Genomic DNA, 19,720 nt, shown 5'->3' on the forward strand with positions numbered 1-19,720 from the left:
CTATGGGTTTTGCTTATTTACTCCTTATCTTCCCTCACTGGGGTATGAACTCTGAAAGGTAGTTAGTGTTAGCACCCAAAAAATAATTCTTGAATGAACTAAACAAATAGGAAGTCTTTGGTGAGCTTTTCTGGAGTCAGTTCAGAGGGTAAAGAGGAAGGTGAAAGACAGAGGTAGAAACATGGACAAAAGACCTCTCTCCTTTGAGGATTTTCACAGTGAAAGGAAGAGAAATAGAGTGGTTGCTAAAAAAGGAACACCAAGTCCAGAAAAAGCTTTTATTTTCTTTTAAAGAAAAGACGTATTTGAGTGCATTTTCTAGCCTGCAGGGAAGGAATCAATAGAAAACAGGTTGTAAATATGGGAAGATAAAAAAGAAAACTAGACAGAGAAAGGTCTTTGAAAAAAGTAGATAAAATTAAGAACTCAAAAAGAGAAGATTAGTTTTAAATAGAAAAAGAAATATTCCTTCAGGACAGGAAAAAAGCCAATGGCATAATCACCTTTGTATCTCAAAATAGCTTTTGGTTTTGTAGGACTCAGTGCAAGGGTCCAGACTCTTCCCTTCAAGCAAGAACTGTCCATTTTCACCTTGTTGTTCTGACTCCAGAGACAAGTCCATGGCTCCCACCACATTCTGTTATATTTACCACAGGCAAGCATTAGACACTGGCGCTAGACTATATGGGTTCAAATCTTAGCTCTGCCCCTATACTTCATACTTCAAATGAGCCTTATAAGTTACTTAAACTCTCCTTGCCCCAGTTTCCACATATTTTTCTTTCTTGTTGGTTTTTTTTTTTTTTTTTTTGGTCACCCTGGGTAGAGTGCCGTAGCATCACAGCTCACAGCAACCTCAAACTCTTGGGCTCAAGTTATCCTCTTGCTTCAACTTCCCAACTAACTGGGACTACCGGAGTCTGCCGCAATATTCAGCTATCTTTAGAGATGGAGTCTTGTCCTTGCTCAGACTGGTCTCGAACTCCTGAGCTCAGGCAGTCCACCCGGCTTGGCCTCCTGGAGTGCAAGGAATACAGGCTTTGTGAGCCACAAAGCCTGGCCAGTTTCCACCTATTTCTAAAGAGCTACTAAGAGAACATAGTTCATGTGGGTGGTGGGAGGATTAACTGAGCAAACACACATATAATATCCAGAACAGTAACGAATACAGTGTTAAGTTCTCAACTAAGCTATTATGATCATGATAATTACCGTATTTTTTTATGTGGCAATCTGTGCTAACTAGATGTGACTCCTGGCAAACAAGGCTTGTGGCTTATTTCAGTTGTGCAATCCTGGCACAAGCAGCAGAGTGGCTTGATACAACTGCGTCTTGAATGGATTTTTAAAACTGTCTTCATAGCTCAAGAATCCAGTTTTCCTATGTGACTCTCAGCCCTACTTCCTGAACTTAGGTAACCTGGTTTACTTTGGCTAGGTTGGATATCTTGTTATCTTTTCTAGTTTGGTTTCTTTCTTTCTTCCTCTTCTTTGTTTTCTTGAGATGGAGTCTCATTTTGTCATTCAGGCTAAAGTGCAGTAGTACAATCACAGCTCACTGCAGTCTTGAACTCCTGGGTTCAAGTGATCCTCCTACCTCAGCCTTCTGAGTAGATGGGATTATAGGCATGTGCAGCCAGGTTGGGTCATTTTTTTTTTTTTAAGACATAGGAATCTCACTGTGTTGCTCAGGCTGGTCTTCAACTCCTGGCTTCAAGTGATCCTCCTGCCTCAGCCTCCCAAAGTGCTAGGATTATAGGCATGAGCCATCATGTTCAGACTAGTTTGGTTTTTATATCAAAATGTAGTGACTATCATTGGCTTAGCTCACTGAGTTTCATATATTATGATATTTTATTATATTTTAGCACTTAGAGGAAATTCAGAGATTAATAAATATCTTTCAGGGAACAGAAGAAAAAATTGGGGCTCAAAGAATTTAAATGCTCTATTTACCCATATAAGAAAACACACAGCACAACGAGTACTAGAATCTGGCTGTATTCTAGTATATTGGTGATGCCCCAGGCGTCCTCAAACTTTTTAAACAGGGGGCCAATTCACTGTCCCTCATACCATTGGAGAGCCGGACTATAGTTAAAAAAAAAAAAAAAAACTATGAACAAATTCCTATGCACACTACACATATCTTATCTTGAAGTAAAAAAACAAAATGGGAACAAATACAATCACAACGCCTCATGTGGCCAGTATGTTTTCTTGTTTTTTTAATACAAATATAATCATGTCACTCTCTACAGCAATGGTTCTCAACCCTCCTAATGCCACAGCCCTTTAATACAGTTCCTGTGGGTCACGACCCACAGGTTGAGAACTGCTGCTCTACAGAATAAATTTCCAAGTCTTCTACAATCTATTCCCAGCAAGCTGTACTGATCCACCAAAACCCAGATACTTTTCTGCCATGTGCCTTTTATCTTGCTGTTTTTTTCCACCTGGAACCCTTGCCTATCTGGTCCACACTTAAAATCTAAGTTAGAAGATCTACATGATTCCACAGTCTATGCTGTGCTGTTTTCACAACAATAGTACCCTAAATTGCAATTTCTAGGTCTCCAACCCACCAAGACATAAACTGTAATTTCTCCCTCCCTTTCTTTCTCTTTTTCTCACCTTTCTATGTATTACCAAGGCATAATCAATACATACGTTATAGGCACATCTTTGTACTGTGGTTGCTGTGGCACATTACTTCCTTCCAAAGGAATCTGAGTCACTGTGGGCATGGACTTATTAACAAGCACTTGTTTGTTTTCTACTTTCTCACCTGAAAAAAAAAAAAGAAAATGGTTAGGCATATCATTATCATCTGTGTGAGATATAAAGCTGTGCGGGAGCCAGGCATAGTGGCTTGCACCTGCAGTCCTGACTCAGTAAGCTGAGTCTAAGTCCAGCCTGGGCAACACAGTAAGACTACATTTCTAAACAACAAAAACAAAATAACTACACAGCTATGATTTAATAAAAAATAAAAAAAAAAATAACTAGGGCATAAAACTATGTGGTAAGACTTGGTCCGTGAAATCCAAAAATGAAAGAAAAAAAAATGAACCTATACATTAAGAACTAGAATTCAACAAAGCCCATAAATAATTTTGCAAGCCATTTAAAAAAATCACAGATTAAGATCCTAGTGTGCATAAAATTAAGAAACTATTTTAGGGGACCACATTAAGAGAAATATCCTCTCAGTAAATAGCAATTTTATATATCCCTTAGGGTGTTAGGATATGTTTACACTACTTATTTTTATTTATAGTTATTTCACCCAGTAGTGAGTCACCACCAACTTGGGCAATGAGGAAATTAAAACATTTCTTTGTTTTTGCTATTATTTCCATTTTTTGCTTTGTATTTCTTCATAGTATGCTCAAAAACTAACTTCTTTTAGTACTATCACAGCACTTATTTTCCAAGCCACACTGACCAGTATTAAAAGTGACAGAAATTCCCCAAGAAACAAAGGCAGAAAGAAGGAGGGAACACACACACACACACTGTGTGCCTTGTCGGACCACAGTTTGATCCAGCACTCACCACTCACATACCAACCCCGATAAGGTCATGTGAATTTCCCTCCCAAAGACCATGTTTTCTCCACCTTCCCCACAGCTCCTGGTGCTTGGTCTATCTTCTATTTTGGTGTCCTTCTAATCCTTCCTCCACACCACAGTCAGAATGATCATTTCAAAAATGCGTGTCTGATCACATCCTTGCTTTTAGGATCATAAGGAAAATAAGAACACAGCTGCAAAGCCTTGCTTAGTCTGCTCCCTATCACCTTCAACCCCCATTCATGTTCACCACAATCCTCTGTACTCTTCATTTTAGCCACACTGGCCTTCTTTCAAATCCTTCAACTACTGAGCTCCAGGATACCTGCATAAGCTTCTCTCACTGCTTAGAATACACACCCTGTCTTTCACTGCTCAGAATACACACTCTGTCTCTTTAGTTAACTCCTACCAATACGTCAGATTTTAACTCACTTCCCTAAGGAAGGCTACACTGGCCAAATCCTCTTGTTGTAAGATGATAGCTACGTATATAATTTCTTAACCTGGTTGTAATCTGAGGTCTGACAATTGAGTTTGCGAACTTGCCACTGTGCACTTATATAGGCAGCATTGTACAAACAACTCAGTAAGATTTCATAACCTTGGCACCAGTGTTTCATAGTTGTGTTTGTACTGGTATGTGGTGGTGCCTTGCGGAGTGGTGTTCATTATTGGTGCCTGTTTTGTGTGGTGTAGTGCGAGAATGGCAGAGCTTGAATTAGGGCAACAAACATACATTCGTAAATTTCTTGTTAAACTTGGTAAGACTGGAAGTGAAATAGGTAACATGTTAGTCCAAGTTGATGGGGATAATGCCATGAAGAAGATGGCAGTGTAGAAATAATGAATCAAACGTTTTTCTGAGGGAAGAGAAAATGTTACTGATGGAAGAAAGGTCAGGGCAGCCAATAACATGCAGAACTGATGAAAACAGTGCAAAATTTGTCAAATTGTGTGTCAACATTGTCAATTGACTATGAGAAGCATAGCAAATGTTAGAAAAATCATACCTGAAAATTTTGGCCAACAACTCATAGCTTTTGCATCATGACAATGCACCAGCTCATGTGGCACTGCGAGACAGCAAATAATTTTATGAGAATACCCTTCCTAACCACCTGATCTGGCCTCCAAAGACTTTGTTCTTTATCCAAAGCTAAAGGAAATATTGAAAGGAAGAGATTCAGCACAGCAAGGGTAACACAATTGCAGCTCTGATGGCCATCAGAAAAACAGTTCCAAATTTGCTTTGAAGGGTGGTATACAGCTGGTGTCAATGTATAGCTTTCCAAGGGGAGTACTCTGAAGGTGACCATAGTAATATTTAGCAATGAGGTATGTAGCACTTTTTCTAGGATGAGTTTGCAAACTTAATTGTCAGGGCTTGTATGTTTGTGTGTGATCCTTTGATCAATGCTAGTCTCCTGCACTATCCTGTAAAACCCATAAAAGCAGGGGTTATGGACTGCTTCAACAAAATTCGTTACAAATTTGTAATTATAATAAAGTCACATTTTTTTAGGAGGAGAAGATTCCAAAGTAGTTTGTAAGCTAAATGCATAAATGAAGAAATACCAACATAGATGCAGGGACTTGATCCTATTCTAAGTATTTTCTGAAAGTAGTTTTTCTAGGATTTAACTGGAGAATAATAATTAGCATAGATTACTGCTTTAACTAGAGAATTATAATTAGCATAGATTACTGCTATGAAAAAACGTAAGGCATAGGAAAACAGACTTTAAGAAAATTCATTAAAAATGACCACACTGGTTGAGTACCAAATGGTAGTGGTATTATAGGTTGCTATATTTTCCTGCCCTGTTTACCAAAATACTTATAAATTAGACTCATAATTCCAAAAATTATAAATTTTTTTTAAAGGCTTTCACCTGGAGAACAAATACCATCTGCATCTAAAATTTCATGTCGCCAGATGGGTTTCCTTGTAGCAGCATCCAACATGGGCCCCATCACTTTATCAAACGTCTGATTGGTATATCGTTTCAATGTACATTTAGCATTTTTATATACAAGGCAACGCCCAAAGCCTAAAATAAAACAAAATGGGTGTCAGAAAACATGCATTTGTGTTATTCAACAATCCACCGCACTTCACCTCCCAGAAAACTCAAAATTGCTCTAAATTTGGATAATCTGAGACTAGTACAAACCAAGTTAAGAATCTGATAATGTGAAGAAATGGCTCAGGACTCCTCCCTTACCTAGTGTTCATATAAACACTAGAATCTCCACAACCATTTTTCAGCACGGAATACACCTTTGTCATGTTGGAGAAAGGTGAGGGAAATCTAAGAGTGACACCACCATTCTTTTGGGGCACAGAGCCACAGAATATTGGAATTGGAAAGGACCTGAGAAAATACTTGGCTTACTCCCTCCCTCTCTTTTATAGGCATTATGAGGGGGGTCCAGAGAAATTAAATGGCCAAGGTCACCCAGTAAGTTTGTAGCAGATTAGGAAATAGACCAAGTCTAGTGACTGTTGATGCATACCTAACGTCTGCTAACCTTTCCTGGAAAGTTTTCCTTTTTCTAATTTTTGGCATTTAGAGGAAGTTCCAAACAAGCAAACAAAAAATCAATTTTCTCTAGAAAATAAAGAGAATGAAAGGAGAAACAAGTAATTTTAATGGGAGAGATAGTTTGTCTCTGCTGGAAAGATTAGAGTTCACTTTTAATTACATTTTTAGATCATATTTATTTTAGCAGATAAGGCTAAGACCAACTGACAATCTAAACATTAAGAAATACTCAAAATGGACAGAAGAAAAACCTTTCGACAGGGAGGAAAAATCCAACCAATGAATCCCTCACAAAAATTCATCAGCTGCAGAGTTACCCAGAAGAGCTGTCATTCCTTCTAACACTAAATATCATTTCCTAAGATTCAGTGGCTGCATTTCTTTTTCCCTTGGGCTAAGCGGTTATTTTAAACTAGATTCTCTCTCTAATCTCCTCAGCCATGTCAGGGTTTACTTAAATAGAAAAATGTCTTAGGATTAAATGTCATTAGGGATGAATAAATGAATGGCTGTAAAATCCTTCACCTACAATTTCTTACCAAAAGCAGAAATCTAAGAATGTGAGTTTACAAAATCAATTAGGTGAAAGAAGATTTCAAAATAAAATCCCACTGCTCTAATGTAATTTTTAAATATAAAGGTGACCATGCAAAGAAATAACAAGTTTCTACAACTAGAAGACAGATGAAGATGTTTCTATGTCTTTGAGTAAGGTCTCAGTCATTATGGCTCCTAGTAAATTGTATATGGCCACAGTAAACTCGGCTCAGAGTGCCAGATGGTTTGGAAACATTATAGGATCCCGAAATTTCATACAATGGACATTAACTGCAATATACTGGAGTGTGAGTCTGAACTGCCTGAAATCAAGAAGTGTTTTCTTTTAAGTGCAAATGGACATTTTATTTACAGGTAGTAGCTTAAAAGCTAAGGGACAGTAAACTCAGATCATTAAATTGGGTTGCAGAGTTTGTGACAGACATCACAAAGTCTTCAGATTTCCACATAAACGTTACCAGTTGATCAGAAAAGAAAACAACTAGTTTTAAAGCATGGCTGTTGTCATTTGGAGAAAAAAAAGAGGCATAAATTAAGTGCAGCCAACATTAATGCCAAAGACACATGTCTAGGAGTACTATTATGGCTGCCTAGCAACTACAAAGAGAGAAGGGGAAGGCATAGTGGGTATGCCAAAGAGGAAGAGAGAAACAGAGATTATGAATAGAGAAGTCAGACTTCAGATCAGGTGATAGCTAACAAACCATGAAATGGTGACTTGCAAAAGTAAACTGTCAAAAACTGAGAAAGAAAAGTGTAAAAACTACCTATTAATAATACAAGTCAAGGTTTGTGTATGTATATTTTTATTTTTGTCATTTGGCTAAATAAAAACAAAAACAAAAAAAAAACCCCAACCTAGTATAATAGATTATGGGCTTACAGAAATAAAAAATAGTCTGTTATACCCAAATATTGCTACTACCTTCTCCAACAGGTTTGATATTGAATATCTTCACAAAAAATACTTCATAAATTGTAATTCCTGATGGAAAATAAACAATTCTTACTTTTTTTCTTTGAAGAACTGCCGCAAGTTACCAATAAAATGTTATAACAAAGAAAAAAGATTTTGTAGGAGTATATTTAACAAATTAACTCAATATAATATCATTTTTTTTAAAAAAGGCCAACACCAAAACACAACTGTCTCCTGTTTATATAAAATTCAAATCTCTTGAAAGTGGCACTAATGTTTTGATATCAAGTGATTTGTATAGTCATCATACTTATGTCTAACTCTACAGAAGGCATCTTCTGGTGTTACAGCTTTGAAAATTCACTTACCTCTGTCTAGGGAGGCTTTGTTTAAAACAAGAGCATCTTCAATATCATAGCCACTATAACTCATGACAGCAACTGTTGCATTCTGTCCAGCTGGCAATTTCTCAAACTCTATCAGTTCAATGGTTTTTGTTTTAACCATGGGTTTTTGTGGATATGCTAGTAGATACATGAGAGTATCAATTCTGTTTCTCTGGTTGTATCCAATGGTACCTTCATTGATAGAGAAAACAAAATGCAACATTTTATTATAAGAATTAATTAGGTAGCAATGAATATAGAGATAAACACATTAATTGCTCTAATTAAAATGAAGAAAATCTCCAGGTCAAACATTTCAAAAGCAATACTCTCAGGGTAACTAACAAATTTCAAAAGCAGTTTTTTCTCACTAATACTTAATATCATTATGAAGAAGAAAAAATTACATTCAGTATACTAATTAAAATAATTTCAATTGTTTGGATTTATATAATTAATTTCATTTCTACTAGTTTCTACAGGTTAGCTTCACAAGTAAGTCAACAATCCTGTATTTGGTTCTACTATGCTCCAGGCACATTTCTAGGTGCTGGGGAAAGGTAATGTGAGAACAACAGCCATGTTCACAGGCAAGAGCTTATACAGCATGACAAAGAGATTTCAAAAAAAGAAATCAACTATTACAAAAGTTCCAAATGAAAAAGAAAGCAGGAGAGAAGGGAAGGAACAGAATGAAGAAAGATGAATTCAAGTGACAGCAGGGAAGAGTGAATTTATTCATTTGTTTAACTACTCACGTATCAAGCAGTGAGTAAAAACCTATTCTGGGCTAAACACTGGAGATAAAATGGGGGGAAAGCATAATCCCTTCCTCTAAGAAATTTAGGGTACAGCCCATTCAGAGATGGGGCTCTTCTCTCCTTGGAAGGGTGACACTGGCTCACTGTCAACTAGAAATGAAATCAGAATCTCTTTTCCCCTTAGAAACACACTGGGGTTCAAAGACCTGTCTTTAGAAGTCTTTTGGTCTTCAGGGCATGTAGGCACAAACTCAATCCGACACAGAGACCTTAACATTGGAAAACTCAGGCTTGCCCTACTGTTGAGCTTCAGAACCTATTTATTTTGTCCTAAGTATTTCCACCCCCTCAGCTCCCCCATTCCCATTAAGGGCTGAGAAGGACAGATTTTAATGTTAGGGGAAAGAAGGTAGCTTGAGGTTTGCTTCTAATCTTCCACATATACAACAAACATGCACACATCTCAAAAGTACCCATGTACTGGCTTGGCACCCACAGCACAGAGGTTAGGGCACCAGCCACATACACTGGGGCTGGGAGGTTTGAACCCGGCCCAGGCCTGCTAAACAATGACAACAACAACAACAACACAACAACAAAAAAATAGCTGGGGGTTGTGGCAGGAGCCTGTAGTCCCAGCTACTTGGGAGGCTGAGACAAAAGAATCGCTTAAGCCCAAGAGTTTGAGGTTGCTGTGAGCTGTGATGCCATAGCACTCTACTGAGGGCAACATAGTGAGACTGTCTCACACACACACACAAAAAGTACCTATGTACACCATTTCATGGAGTTATGCTCAGAGTGAGCAGATACTAAACTCAATATTATTTCCCTTAACTTGTTCTCCATACTCATGTCATTAAATCAATGGTGATTTTAATTCAAGAATGAAAAGACAACTCATCAAGCAGCAAACACACAGTACTTCTTGACAATTCCTATTAAAAGAAATAATAAAATCTGTAGGGAGTACCAAAGAAATACACCTAGTATAGTGAGTGCCAAGCTCATTATAGACGTCTAAGAAATGTCAAGTAAATTAAATTGAAGATTCCCATTATACTTTTTATGACAGTATGTATTTGTGTTTAAATCTCCAAAAAATTTACCAAGATTCAGTTGAAAAGTAAGCAAACCAATCAGAAACTTTTTATCAAATTTGCACTATAACTTACCAATGAATTTATGTTATTTTAGTGCCAACTAATAAACTGGGCGGGATACTTGGCAGTAGATCACTTACTGTTTTAGAAATAAGATTCCTGCTGCTGGGATCATGGTAAAGTTCACTGACAATAAGTTGTCCTTTTACATGAAATCATTTAAAATTTATGTTGAAATTTCAGCTCCAACTGTGTACTTTACCCAGCTTGAGACAAGGGTTCAAGCAATGTCCCACCAGGCTGCCAAACATGTCTTCTGAACCTGAGAGAAGCATTATTATGCAGCAGGGAAGCATAAATGGCTGTACCTCTAAACAATGGTGAGAGACTGAATCCTGCAATAAATTGTGCTATCAGACCCGGAACATCATTCTCAGGCATTACAACTAACCATTGAAGGATACATAGCAAAATAGTTTTAAAAATGTTAGGTGCTATGATCTCATCAAAAATTTTTCTTTAAAGACTTTCTGAAGAACTTGTAGAAATACAAGTATATGTGTGTATATATATATATGTTTTTAGGAGTGTGTAAATTAAAATATGACTTATAAACTATGATTTAAACTTCAAAATGCCATCAGAACCCCATCATTTTTATAAAAATCATGAATGGCTCACTAGCTATGTTCCCAGTTTTTGAGAAAATGTTATATGGCTATTATAAAGCTTGCCCATGTGAAACGTATGTTCAAAGTAGGATACTCCTTTCACTATTTTCAGTTGTTAGTGACACTAATACACAGTACAATCACAGAGAATCTCGGAGCTGCATTCTACTTCTGTTGCCCCACTTTGCTCTAACTATACAGTCTTCAATGACTTCCTTTTCTTACTATCCAGGACATAATCTTTCTTACAAAGTTGCATTTTCTTGATAATACTTTTCTTAAGAAGCCACAAGTTGGCATTGTAAGGTATATAAACATAGGTTAAAATAGTAAAGAAGTGCTTTCTTATAAGGCAGGATGAAAAAGGTTAGTAAGGATGTGAACAGCTTAGAAAATGTACACTGAAAATAATAAATTTTTATGCATTTAACTATTTTTTGCCTTCCTTTGCACAATTTATTTTATTAACATTATTTGAATATAATAAACTTTACCATTTGAAATGTTCAAACTGATGAGTTCTGACAGACATAAACGTCTGTGAAACCACTACTACAATCAAGATGTAGAACATTTCTACCACCACCAAAAGATCCCTTTCTCTGTCCTTTGGCCCAAGGGAACCAGTGATCTGTTTTTTATCATTATAGATTAGTATGTATTTTCTATAATTTGATATATTAATAAGTAGACTCATATAGTATCTGCTTATTTCATTTAGTTTGATTTTGAGATTTCTCTATATGATTTTGTATATCACAGTTCATTTCCTTTTATTGCTAAGTAGTAGTCCATTGTACAAATAAACATTTTATTTGTCCATTCAGCTATTGGTGAATACTTGTGCTATTTCCTGTTTTTGGCTATCACTATAAACATTCATGTACAAGTCTTTGTGTGTTTTCATTTCTTTGGGTAAGTGTCTTCAAATGAATTCCTGGGTTGTTTGGTAAGGGTATCATTAACTTCAAGAACCTGCCAAAGATTTTCCAGACTGAATATACCACTTTACATTTCCACTAGCAATGGACAGACATTTTAGTTGCTCCACATCCTCACTGACAGTTTGTAAGCCAGTCTCTTTTATTTAAATCATTCTAAAGAGTGTGTAGTATTATCTCATAGTGATTTTAATTTGTATTTACCTAACAATAATGTTGAACATAGTTTCATGTGTTTATTGATCGTTCCAAACCTTTGTGAAATACTTGGTTTTGGTTTCTGTTTTACTCATCTTTTAACTGGGTTGTTTGTATTATTATTACTCTTTTGAGACAGGGGCTCTGTTATCTGAGGTAGAGTGCAGTGGTATTATCATAGCTTACTGCAATCTCAACTTCCTGCCTCACCCTCCTGAGTAGCTAGAACTAAAGGTATGTGGCACCGTGCCTGACTAATATTCTCTATTTTTTGTAGAGATGTGGTCTCACTATGTTGCTCAGGCTGGCCTTGAATTTCTGGCCTCAAGTGATCCTCCTGCCCCGGCATCCCAAAGTGCTAGGATTCCAGGAATGAGCCATCATGCCCTGTTTTATTGAAGAGTTCCTTATATATACTTGGTACTCACCCTGTATTAGATTTGGGTAGTGCAAGTAATTCCTCGCATTCTTTGGCTTGTATTTTCATATTCTTAACAGTACTTTTCAAAGCACAAAATTTAATTTTGAGAAAGTCCAATTTTTAAAAATATTTTATACTTTTTGTTTCCTATCTAAGAAATCTAAGCTTAATTCATTAAGATTTTTGCCTATATTTCCTTCTTTAAGTTTTATGGTTTTTAGCATTTATATTTAGGGCTATAATCCATTTTGTGTTATTTTTATATGCTTAGAGGTAGTAATTGATACTCTTTTTTTTATGTAAATATATAGACATCTTATTTTGTTGAGAAGACTTTTCTTTCCCTATTGAATTGCTTTGACAAATCTGTTGAAAATCAATTGCCCATAAATGTGTAGGTCTAGTTCTGGACTCCTGATTCCATTCCATTGACCCATATGGTGAGTTGGTTTCTGTTTTGCTCCTAACCCCACATTGTTCAAGGATCAACTGTAGTACAGGTTAAGCATCCCAAGTCTGAAAATCCGAAATCCAAAATGTTCCAAAATCTGAAGCATTATGAATGCTAACATAATGCCTCAAATGGGAAATCCCATATCTGACCTCATATGATGGGTCACAGAAAAAAAAGCATCAGACTCTGTTTTAGGCACAAAATCATTAAAAATATACAACAATACCATCAGGCTACGTGTAGATGATGTATATGAAACATAACTGAATTGTCTTTAGACTTGGGTCCCATCCCCAAGATATCTCATTATATATATGCAAATACTCCAAAATCTGAAAAAAATTGTAATCCAAAAACTTTTGGTCCCAAGCATTTCCTATAAGGGATATTCAGCTTGTAATAAATAATGCAGTCCTTGTCTTCAAGGTTATAATTTACAGTCTAGTAGGAAAGACAGCCTGATAGTGATCCATAGCAGATAGAAAAAAGTAAGGAAAGAAGTTTCAGTTGAGAAGAATTTTAGTAAGTTTTATAGATAACATTACATGGAAGACATAATATAACCTTTTAAATGTTATTCATCTAAACTGGAATTCAGCTTCTTTTTCAGGATAAAAAAGGCATGTATTTTATATCAGAGTGTCATTATTGTGATTAAAAGTAAAAATGTATATACAGGTTTTGAGTACTCAATAAATGGCAACATTCATTATGACCAATATTAACATTATTAGTAATAATAATAAAAATAAATATTCTATCACCTGCAATATCACCTATCCTACCTCTAATTCGATATACACATTAAACATTAATTTTACTTCCTAAGTATTCATTGCCACCATTCTAGTCTTAGCAAATATCATATAAGCTTAAACTCAAAATAACAACAATGATTTTAAGTTTGTTTGTTTTTTTAAAAATCAATAGAATTCTAAAAAGAATCTCCTGGGGTAATTGCAGCCAAGACTCTTTTTCATTTTGTACCCCAAAATGAACAAAGAATAACTATGCTAAAAAAATTCAAACAGAATGTAGGAAAGATGTATAGAATAAAATAAAATTTTATAAGGATCTCAGTATATATACATATATATTTTATCAGCTGAGTTTATGATTCTGATCTTTGTATATTATGTGATTTTAATATCTCAGAATTTTCCAAGCTGTTTCCAATATATCCTACCCTCCTGTAAAGTGGGTAATAAAAGGGAAGAGGGTATCTGCTTAGAAATAGAACCTATTTTGAAAACAAGCACAAAGGCTGGGGACCCATAGCTCAATGGTTAGAGTGCTGGCTCCATACACTGGGGCTGTCAGGTTCGCACCCCACCCAGCCAGCTAAAAAAAAAAGGAGGAAAAAAAAAAAGAAAACAAACACAAAAACAGAAGCAAGCATTAGCTTCTGAGTTTTAAAAAACACAAAAATCTACTAAGTCCCAGCAGTTTGGAGCTGAAGGGGAAAAGTGAGAAGCCCCTGGGGCTGGGGAGGTCTGTGCTGCATATTCATTAACTAAGCTGATAGTGACTGAAAGAAGTGTTCCACTAGAGGACTGCCAACTAATAAACGGGCAGGATATGAAACTGTGTCTCATGTGAACTTGGCATCAGGTGCCAATGAGAGGACACACAGTGCAGCTCCAACATACAACCCCTGCTGGTAGCACCGAGTGACCTGGAGACCTTGCATTTCCAGATGTCCACCTGACTTCTTGCTCTGAACCCTGTCACAACACACACAGCCTTTTCTATGGAAGACAGAGGTGCTATGTAAGAAGCACAGTAAGATGCTATGTAGAAACTTGAACTTTACTAATAACTTAAAGCACCTAAGATTTAAGAAACACTCCCTGCTGAGGTTTTATGTTGGATTGGCTTTCTCTTACATGCCAGGTAAGGCTTTTAGTCTCTGTGGTTTGTGCTAGTCTTTATTCTTTAATTCATAGTGACAGAAAATGACTTTCTTTCATTTCTTCACTCTGTTGGGTGAGGGGGAAAGGGGTTGGTAGGGAATGGTAGATAGCAAATTTTCCAGCTTGGTTAGAATATTTAGTGAATTAATTCAGGGCTACTGTCTTACATATCTGTTCTGCAGACAGATGAATAGCAACTAAAATATTATTTCATAAAATCTGCATAGAATCTACATTTACAGTCTTCAGTGATGGCTCATATTTAAAATGAAATAATGTGTGACTTTTAATGATTAGCTTTCAAAACTGCATGGAATTAAAATGATCCAAAGAGACCCTACTCAAAGTGCTAAGTCTACATTACAAACCTAGGTATCTGTTGTGGGCTTTCTCTTTGCCAACCTCTTTCCTTTTGTGATTTTTCATATAGACTTCACTCAATACCTCTGCAGCTATTTCAGTGTCCAAAGAGAAATGTTGCAATGTTAATGTGTCACCTTTAAATGTACTTTTATCTTGCTGCTTTTCTTTCTAGTCAGGTGTTTTATAATAACAAACAGTAACAAAAGCGTTTTTTTAATAACTTAAGATATTCAGTGGCTTTTGTCTTCCTAGCGTCAGCAGTAACGTCAGAGGATTGTATCCAAGGAGCTAAATGTGCAGGACCCAGGGTCAGAACAGCTGAATACACCAACCTCAGAAAACACAGACAATGAATTGCAAATGACACTCAAAACAAAACGAGAAAAAAAAAACCTTCACACAGAAAACTACAAAAGAACTCTACAGACACTGAATTGGCTTTCTGTACACACTGATCCTGCTTAACTGTGTGTGGTAACTAACCAAACGTTTTAGATACTCATGGCCACATATAAAGGCCTTTTTTGTGTGTGTGGGGAGGAGAGTTATAAAAATAAAAATATTATTTCTTTTCTTCAAGTCTATTCTTTGTTGTTTTTTTTTTAAAGTGAGATAAATGCAGCTCTTTCTGTTTCAATCTTCAAACACACTACAGAGTGGCATTAGTGATGAAGTGATTAGTCTGCCGTTAATTCTGCTGAAGGTTCTAACACAAAAGGTGTATTGTTTTAGCTGGGATTCACATCATGAAACAAACCAGTTTGGTAAACCCAATAGAAGTGATAGCCCTTTCATGACACACAGGGTTTTCTACTGTATATTTCAACTTGTTAGCAAGTCGGAGGCACAAGCAGGAAATCAACCTACACTAAGGCTGAGGCTGAATGGGAAAGAATAAACTGATGAGCTGCTGTTCAGATTTTCCCACTGAGAATTATTCAGAACTGTCCAGGCATTACATCATCCAGGTAAATGACGGTAGGACAAAATGCTTTTTATTTATTTGCAGCTACCACCCAAAGGGTAATATAAAAGCATGAAAAGAAATATATATATATATTTAAGCTTAAGAAATCTATATATGCTTATATATATAAAGCTTGAAAAGAAATATATATGCATATATATATACACTTTATATTATATATATACACTTTATATATATATAAAACCATAATGAAGAAATAGGATTCCTTAACCCTTAAGCTATGACCTATGGTAGCTGGTTGTCAGTTAGTGAGAAGCTAACTGTATGTTGTTGTTGGCCAAAGGACTGCAAACAGCTTTCCCTCTACATTTTTAGTTTTCTCATGAAGCTCTTTGTATCACATCTTAAAGATGGCAAGTCATACTGTTGTCACAGATATTTATGAAAAGTAAATTTATTAAATTTATGATTCAAATGATTTTTTAAAACGTGTCAAAAAGATTTATAAACAAAACATTTTTATTTTTAGCCTAGTATCCTTTCTTCATTATGAAGGCCAGACTCCTCAATACGCGCACACCTTGATATCCATAGTGCACCGGACAACCATAGCAAAATACCCAGACTTTCACAGCTGTCCTTGCTTACACTTCCGTATCTATTAAAAATATTGCCTTCCAAGACTCAGCTCAGTTCTGTCTTGCAGAAAGCATACACTCTCTCATTTTAAGTGATCTTCCTCCTTTAGTTTCCTTAGATCTGGGCTGTCAGTCTATTACAGCATTTATCACACTAGATTGAATTACAGTTTAATTCATTGGTCTCTCCAACTAGACTTTGAACTCTGTGAGCACAGGGCCCTGTCCTATTCTGTATTTTCAGGCTCCAGCTCCATGTCTAGTCTATAGTTAGTTATACTCAACAAATATTACAAATGGATAGAAAACTAAATTAATAGATGAGAGGAAAGGAAAATAGAAAGGAGGAAGGAAGATAACTCAGAGACTGTTGTGACATGAACTAGCTTCAGTTTCAGAAGATACAATAGCAACTACAAGTATATAAAAGATTCAAGGATTGTTACCCAGGCAATTACTGGGTACATTCTAATACACAGTAGTTTTTTATCTCCAGCTTTTCTTCCTCTCTCCCCTCAACTGTGAATTTCTCTGCGATTTCTCCCATCTCTCATGGTTAACATCTTACATTTTATAAGGCTTTTCTCTTTATATGTATTCCCTTGTAATTCTGTGACATTTATTATATGTCATCTTAGTCAAGGAAACGAGTTCAGGAAGGTTTTCTCCACTGTTTAAACTTTAGACACAACAGGACACCGGCAAGGACTGCAGAGTTCCTCAGGTGTTCCCAACACTTTATGTCCAAACATACAATGCTAGTGAAGTAAGAATAAAGATACAAGACTTTTCTCCAAGTATTTACAATCAAGTTCAAGAAGGATCTCTTACCCATGGCTTGCTTCCCCATGGCACACTGATATGTGTTTCTTGGGGACTGGTTATGATGAGGGTACGGGATCAGGCCAGCACAAACGCCAAGAAGAGTGAAGGGTTCAATCTCCAAGTGAGTGGTGTCTCTATCAAGTTAATTAAGAATTAGACATCTTAAGCATCAAGTATTAAAGGAAATATCTCTCAAAAGTACTATATAGGTCCCTGAGGGATTTATAAGACAATAAAATTTGATGCTAGTAAAACTGGTAAAACAAAAACTTGCTTAATACAGTAAAATGTAAAAATTAACACATAAACAAATTACTATATTGAACATATAGAAATATAATAACAATATTCACATGGATGAGGAGACCGCTTTTCCTCATTCTTCCAACATCACTGATGAGTAAGATGTATTACCATTTTAAAGAGGAATAAATCCACTTTAAGAATAGTTACTATAGGCTCGGCGCCCATAGCTCAGGGTGCCAGCCACATACATGGGAGCTTGTGGGTTCGAATCCAGCCCGGGCCTGCCACACAACAGTGACAACTACAACCAAAAAATAGCTGAGCATTGTGGTGGGCACCTGTAGTCCCAGCTGCTTGGGAGGCTGAGGCAAGACAATCACTTACGCCTAAGAGTTTGAGTTTGCTGTGAGCTGAGTTTACCACAGGACTCTACCCACGGTAACATAGTGAGGCTCTGTCTCAAAAAAAAAGAAGTTACTATAGACCTACAGGACTAATACCATAGCCACCAGCTAATGTGGACATTGAGCACTTGAAATATTTATGCGAGTGTCACTGAGGAACTTAATTTTTTATTTTACTTGATTTTAATTACTTTAAATTTCAATTTAAAACTAAAATTTAAATTTAAATAACTCAGTTTAGCTATTTTTTAGCATCCGCATTGAGATGTGCTATATATGCACACCAGATTTTGAAGACTTATAGTAGGAAATAAAAGTAAAATATCTCAGTATTTTTATATTAATTATATCTTGACATGGTAATATTCTAAATATACTGGGCTAAATAAAATTATTAAAATTAGGGCGGCACCTGGGGCTCAAAGGAGTAGGGTGCCAGCCTCATATGCCAGAGGTGGTGGGCTCAAACCCAGCCCTGGCTAAAAACTGCAAAAAAAAAAAAAAAATTTATTAAAATTAATTTTACCTATTTCTTTTTACCTTTGTAACGTGGCTACTACTAGAAAATCTGAAGTTATATAGATGATTTGCTTCATATTTTACTGGACACTTCTGTTAGAGATATTATTGGACACAAAATAAGATTTTATCTACTAGGTATTGGAATCTTGGTTACTTTCATAATGTATTTCTACAGAAAACTCACGTTTCATCTAAATGGTAGAGCAACTCAGTTGAATTAGTAGGAAAGAGCAGCCTGATTACTTTTAGAAGTTGGCTGAAAGTAATAAATACCACATCTGGACTTTGAGGTCTCCATGTACCCATTATTCCTTCCTCAAGTATTTGTGAAGTATAACGTTAAAAATTTCAGTGGTTTTCTGTGACGAGAAGTGATTTCTAAGAAACCAGGTCCCAACTCATGGAAATTCAGTTGCAATGTACCTGGTAAAAGATCTCCCACTTATTCATCTATCCTCCCACACCCCCAATATATGTGTATTGAATTATATATATCCTTAGTTTGGCATGAAGGTGGTGCTTTCCATGTAGCTATGGTTTGAAGGCTTGACCTTAGGATACAGCAAAATTTCAATTCTCTCAGACATTTTAGGCCTTTGCCATCAAGAAGGGAAAGAGAACAAGATTTTGTTTGTTGTTTCTTTAAAGAACATCACCTTACAGCTACATTTTATGGGCTGGAATGAAACCAATTTTTGTTTTAAGTATACTGTTTTTTTAAATATTGGCCAAGTTGACATTCCTTGTGTATGTAAAAAGACACCTTTTCTGATGCAAAAATTGGGTTAAGTTGAAAAATGAAGAGAAATACTTGAGGTTTCTTTTGTCTATCAGCGTGACAACATATACATACAAGATCATATAGTATCTAGTAATTACTCAAAGTCCAAACACTCTGGATTCTGATTTTACAATAAAGAAAACTATTTCCTTTAAAATCATAACCACCAGGGGCGGCACCTGTGGCTCAAAAGGGTAGGCCGCTGGTCCCATATGCCACAGGTGGTAGGTTCAAACCCAGCCCCGGCCAAAAAATAAAAATAAATAAATAAATAAATAAATAAATAAAATCATAACCACCAACAGGAATTAAGTTTCCCAAACATAAAACACTCAACATTTAGTTCAAATTAAAATTGTGCAACCTGGCTTACAGTACAGAGAAATTGGGAACAATATAAACATTCATCTGCAGGGAACATGTTAAACTAAAAATACACAGATAGTAATTAAAAAAAAATATGTCATATGCCACACAATGTTTCCATTAACAAAGAACCCCCACATGTACAACAATGGTCCCCTAAGATTACATTACCATATTTTCAATGTACCTTTCTCTGTT

The 19,720-nt window shown here is 36.1% G+C and overlaps 1 protein-coding gene across 2 annotated transcripts in view; it reads right to left on the reverse strand.

Annotated features, from left to right (window-relative positions):
• POLR3B (RNA polymerase III subunit B) overlaps positions 1-19,720 on the reverse strand; it is a 129,466-nt gene that overhangs the window by 37,039 nt on the left and 72,707 nt on the right. For both annotated transcript variants that reach the window (XM_053585261.1, XM_053585262.1), the window contains 4 exons: positions 17,210-17,337; positions 7,970-8,179; positions 5,471-5,629; positions 2,671-2,788 (listed from right to left, as the gene is read on the reverse strand). In XM_053585261.1, the coding sequence (XP_053441236.1) occupies positions 2,671-2,788; positions 5,471-5,629; positions 7,970-8,179; positions 17,210-17,337 (615 nt within the window). The remainder of the gene's footprint in view (positions 1-2,670; positions 2,789-5,470; positions 5,630-7,969; positions 8,180-17,209; positions 17,338-19,720) is intronic.

Source organism: Nycticebus coucang, chromosome 3 (assembly GCF_027406575.1).
Source record: "Nycticebus coucang isolate mNycCou1 chromosome 3, mNycCou1.pri, whole genome shotgun sequence".
In the NCBI taxonomy this organism is placed as follows: Eukaryota; Metazoa; Chordata; class Mammalia; order Primates; family Lorisidae; genus Nycticebus; species Nycticebus coucang.